Source organism: Schistocerca serialis, chromosome 3 (assembly GCF_023864345.2).
Source record: "Schistocerca serialis cubense isolate TAMUIC-IGC-003099 chromosome 3, iqSchSeri2.2, whole genome shotgun sequence".
NCBI lineage: Eukaryota > Metazoa > Arthropoda > Insecta > Orthoptera > Acrididae > Schistocerca > Schistocerca serialis.
Window position 1 is genome coordinate 718,281,674 of NC_064640.1, and position 6,000 is coordinate 718,287,673.

At 39.0% G+C, this 6,000-nt stretch overlaps 1 protein-coding gene across 1 annotated transcript in view; it reads right to left on the bottom strand.

The window, feature by feature from the left end:
- Window positions 1–5,745, bottom strand: part of LOC126471124 (CLIP-associating protein 2-like) — a 156,001-nt gene extending 150,256 nt beyond the window's left edge. Inside the window, exons 1-2 of the mRNA XM_050099205.1 lie at window positions 5,647–5,745; window positions 5,113–5,366 (exon numbers count right to left, since the gene is read on the bottom strand). Of these exons, the coding sequence (XP_049955162.1) occupies window positions 5,113–5,366; window positions 5,647–5,745 (353 nt within the window). The remainder of the gene's footprint in view (window positions 1–5,112; window positions 5,367–5,646) is intronic.
- Window positions 5,746–6,000: the final 255 nt, after the last annotated feature.

A 6,000-nucleotide genomic window follows, 5' to 3' on the forward strand; every position in this document is an offset into this window, starting at 1 on the left:
TTTCCTCCCTCTACCAAGGTGCACACCAAAAGAACCCAAATTTTGAATTCATTTTCTCCAGGCCCACGGCAGTCATCGGACCAACGACTTTTTTCAAACCCTTCTGTGCCAGTAACTTCTGCAGAGCAACGTGTGCACAGTCATCATTCTTGTAATACAGCTTTACAAGCAGAGCGTGATCCTGCACTGAGACAGTCATGGCGCATGTCGCAGATGCGCAAGGAGGAAAAGCCGTGTACCCGGCGTGTTCAGACCAACTTTAATGGGTCGTGCACATGACAGGTGTTTCCATTTATGTATTCTGACACATACAGTGCCATCTATTGATCAATTTTCACACTCTTTTTTTTCTTCTGCCATTCGTTTTCCTCCTCCTCCGATAACATTCCGTTGCAATTTGATATGATTCTGACCAGAGGGTGTTATTTCTACAGTGTTTGGAAGTTTAATTTAAATTATAATTACCCTGTATTTTCCCTACAAGGATGTCATTTTCATTACACCAAACAGCGGAGCTGCATGCCCACAGGAAAAAGAGTTGCTGTAGTTTCCCCCTGCTTCCAAGCATTCACAGAGCAACAGGAAAACTTCTGTGAAGTTTGGAAGGTAGGAGACACGAGATACTGGCTGAAGTATAGCTGTAAGGATGGGTTGTGAGTTGTGCTTGGATAGCTCAGTTAGAAGAGCACTTGCCCACAAAAGGCAAAGGTCCCAAATTCGAGTCTTGGTCCAGCAAACAGTTTTAATCCGCCAGAAAGTTTCGTATCAGTGGACACTTCTGCCAACATTTATGTCCCAACTATTCTTGTGGTTAGATCAGAACCTCTGTCTACTTTAAATGCAGCAATTAACACCTGTACTTTATCACATTTTCCAAACTAGCAAGCTGCCGTCTCCCCCCCCCCCCCCCCCCCAATCCAAATTATGCACGCAGTTCTTGTCCGATATGGTGATTCTTGTCCAATATGGCGAAAGCCTTCCCAAATGTTACACCCGTAAAATGGATTTGCCCTATCTGCTATACAAACAATTCTCCTGTACCATGAACTGCCATTTCCCAGCTGTTTTCTACATCACTGTCAACAACCAAGAAAGATTTCTCCTCATTCTGTGCCATCTCACTGACTTTAATAGCTCAATCAATACTCCACTGGGATTTAGACTAATTCTTTGTCCTCTAAAGGGATCGGTATTCTGATACAAATCTTTCCTACAGGTTACAAAGTGCTATTCAGTCATCTATCCAATCTCAAATATTCATTCATCCTAAACTATACCTGATATGAGTATCATGCTCCGTAAGTCATACCTCTCTGCCAATAAAACATGCAACCAATGCATACTTCTGTATCCATCTTGTGAATGTCAAGTATTACCTCACGATTAGTACAGGAACTAGCAAAACAGTCACCTGTCTGCACTGTGGTGAATACTCAGTTGCAAAGCACAGTGGTGTTGACGTAACAGTTGTTTGCAGTAACTACTATATAACTCACACCATACAGCTGTAACAGCCCCATTGCTAAGCTGTCATGCATTTTTTTGTCATTTTGTATATGCAGTAATGTAAATGCAGTTCTGGAACACTGAGCACTACCCATCACTCAATTACCAACACGGCCAAAGACTTTTAGTTCTTCAAGTTTAAACTGGGAGATTTTCTGTACCATTTTGTATTGAACTTAAGGTAAATTGCATCAATTGTTATGCAAAACTGCAAGAGATGTTCTTGTTCTGCTATTATTTTGTGAACTTATGAACAATTAACGCTGTCACCTGTGGTGTCAACTGCACAGTAAATACACCTGCTGCATGATTTTGCAAACTGTTTTCTGGCACAGTGGCGGTATATAAAACAGACAACAATCACTAGAGCTTTATACAAGATAACAGTTGACAGCTGTTGTCTCACTACTTCTAATAACCACCTGTGTACTGCCTAAACATCAGGGCAAGTGAAATTGGGCATCTCGCCATGAGACAACATGTAGCTGAATCGGCCACAAATGGCAGCTCACTGCAGCTGTTGCCAAATAAAAAGGGAAACAGAGGGGGGGGGGGGGGGCAGATGGAGTACCAAGTAAGAATTTTCATACAACTATTTAGAACTACTAACATCCGTGCCAGGCTAAGTATAGTCATGGTACCACCATACTACTGAAAGTCATAACTGCTCAAACTTTAAGCAAAAGAACAACAACTACCTCATGGGGACTAGTTTTTAGGGAAAGAAGTAAACTTAATAGTACATTTTTGTGTTCAAGCTACCCCCCCCCCCCCCCCCCGAGTTTCTTATTTATATCGCAAATTTCCCAAAGATGTCCTCTACATCCTCTACAGATTCCATGGGGAAAATTATAATTTCAGGGGAGACCAGGAGATTTGGGAAATCAAAGATAACCTAAATCTGGATATACACACAGGTATTTGGAACACTTTGCTGTCGAGAAGGAAATCAATAATAGAACCGTCCACACCAACCATTTCCTAAATACAAATACGTGGCTTGTGAAAATAGACAAAGCCCAGAACAAGTCAGTCAGTTAATAAACAGCAGCTTTGCTGTTAAGATCGATTTTCTTCAGTATTTAGGAACTGCAATATGTGACATACTGAAAATATTCATACTTTATCAAGTGCAATGCCTTATTCAGTAGACGAGATTACTTAATTTCTGAAAACAAGTGATTCCATTTCAATGAGACAACTGTTATGCTGTATCAACATAGACAGCATGTGTAACTCTGAAGAGTTTCACCTTCTTCCAGAATATCAAGAGATGTTAACATACAGATGTAGGGACTCATTGTTTAAGACAAATTTATTTTCTGGTTTCATTCAGACAACTAAAATTGAGAATTAACACAAAATGTTTATAAATAATGGACATGTTAGTATGCAACAGGTATAAATCAGTGCGGCTGGTACTCAGATGCTGGGAAATCTATGATAGTCACTGATGGAACAATGTAAGATGAACGGAATGTGCCTTCAACTGAGGGATGTTCTTAATTCTGATTGCACACACAAACCTCTCATTAATTACAGACGCTTGTCTCATACTGTACACCATATTTACTCAATTATGAGAGGTTCTTCCCCCCCCCCCCTCAAATTTGGCAATTGAAAAATATGTGGCTGTCTTATATTCACTGATTAAAATATTGCTGCAGTGTTCAACGTTTTTACATTGTTTAACAGATTAATATAGGGGCTGTCTTACATTTACAGATGAAGCTTTGGCTACTAATGTTTTGTACAAATTTATTTACAATGATTTCACTTGAATAGTCTCAAGATTTCCCAATACACCGAAACACTCCACACAGTATCGACATTGCTTGAACAATCACGTGACATTTGACGCGTGGCACTAGTGCAAGGGATATGCAAGAAACTATGAACTAGCCACTACAACAATCTAATGTTCTGCTTAAAAAGTGACAATTTTGTGACACACAGGAGGAAATATCATTAAATTCTGTCAACTTGGAAACTTTTGGGGTATCTGAACAGATTTGCAATAAAAGTTCTTGTACATAAAGGGATACCATACACAAACATTTATGGTGCTTTTTAAGTAAAGGTTACATTCAAAGGCAAAAAGCTTGTCCTTCAAAACACATTACTTGATTCTGAACCCAAATATAAATTCTATTTGGTTATGGGAAACTGTTATGATTCACCAAATGGGTTACAAATGAGAAATTTAGTTGCTGTTCACTTATTACAATACTGGTGAAAAATATCACCAATTTTTAATCAGCTTCAGAACACGATTGCGACATTAATATCAAACCAGAATGAAAATTAAATGAGAATTAAAGGTCTAACAAATAAAATATATCACATTAAATTGACTGCAATTGTTATCATAAGAATAAATTACAGGGAAAAGTAGTCATAGTGGAAGTGGCACCAACAGATGTCACTAGAGAGCGGGAAGAGTAGAAGTTCGAGAACTGGACTGAACCATGACTGCAATCTTTTATTCATATATATTAGTTGCTGTTGTTACATATGACCTGCACCCTGGAAGATATTGCTGTCCGTGTTTCACTTCTGCTCAAGTACAGCATTACAGAAGGTTGGAGGGAGAACAGTGACATCAGCTTGGCTGAGAACTTCACTGAGTGCAAGTAGGAGTGGTGAGTGGGCAGCAAATTTTGTTCTGCTGCTAATCATGGTTATATGTTTCTGCAGAAGATCACAAAAGTCTAAATTGGGGCCAGTTGCATAGTAATGTATGCTCAACAGCAATGCTGTCAATGCCTACCGTGAGGTATGACGCGAAAAACGGGGTGTGTCAGTTGCTGGTTCTACATAGCCAATGAGAGAGCAGTGGGCAGACGATATATTTGGAAGCAAGAGACATTGTAACATTCTCACATCAGTATAGAAGAGAAATCTGCTGTGTGTTCAGAGCAAAATAACTGTTTTCTCAAGTTCCGCCATAACGATGACCTCAGAAATTGCAACATATTTTTGGAGATATACCCAAATATTTGGGCCAACAAAGATATAATTTTCACAGCTGTCTTGTTATGATTATAATGATGATGATTAAAAATACAGATACCACACAACTGTCTTAAGTATTGTAAAAAAGGTAGTGAAAATATAAATTAATGTAAACAATTTCTTTTTGTTTATTTTATTTCTCCCTGTGCTATCAAAATGTTGACAATGAATAAATGGCGCAAGTGTAGAACAGATGCAATGTTATCTTTTTAGGTAGATACCTTATATCAATAAAAGTTTGGAATTTTGACCAACAGAATATGTTAAGAAATAAATTTTTCCTCAAAGAGCCACATAAAACAAAAAAAGTGGGAGGAAACTGGGGGGGGGGGGGGGGTCTCATGTTCAGGTAAATACAGTACTGTATGTTCTAAACACCGTTTTGAAGACAACATGTTACTTCCATACATTAAGTAGTGCACAAGTTGGACACAATGGACCAAGGTGTTGTATCTGTACCCTATGTAATACGTATATATCCAGAACATACAACATGTAAAATGCATCCATTACATACAAAAAAATTTCTATTTTTAGTTCAGTTTAGTGAAACTGAATTATGTTTCACATAATGACCATAATTCCACTTACCTACGGGAACACTGCCGAGCTTCACTGTCTGCATCATACATTCCTTTCCTCAGAGCTTGTTGCAGGTTTGCAACCTGTTTTTCAAGTGTGTGAGCGGGCCAAAGACGAAGAATTAATTCAAGAAACTCACAACATGCTCGTCGGATTTCCCTCGATTTTGATTCCATATTTGATATTTTCGCTGGTATCAGTCTGTTTGAGTGAGTGTACCTTATGAGAAAGCGTACTGTTACTAAGCCAGCAGTTGCTATTACCTGTGAATGAATAAATGAAATATAATTGTTAGGTACTCGGAAAATAATAAAATGGATGCTTAGGAACACTCTAGTGAGAAGAAGACTTCTTTGTAAGTTCTACTGATGAGTACATGCGGTCTCCCCTTGCAATTTCATACTATCAGCACAGATTTAATTTTTAATAAAGTATCCAGTCCCGCCCTATTAATGTTATCCAACATTATAGGCTGTTAATATCTTCTATCAAAATCTCAACCCTTACTCAATGTGTACTTTTAATGCTTCGATTTGTAGTAACTGTACTAAAAAGATGAGTTGCAAATGTCTTTTTTGGAAATAGCTCTTCCATAGTTACATTGTTTATTTTGACAGCAATAGTTTCAAGCCCACTAGCCATTATTTAGCACTCATGCACATTGCCGCCAGTCTAGCTGCCATCGTACTGTTCAGCGCATGCCCACGCGCCCGTGTGGCCCCCCCCCCCCCCTCTCTCTCTCACACACACACACACACACACACACACACACACACACACACACACACACACACACACACACACAGAGAGGGGGGGGGGGGGGGGGACTGATGAGTCTCCTAAGTAATATGATTAAAGCTTGTCTGGCTTCAATGAGCAAGAATACTTAACAACAGG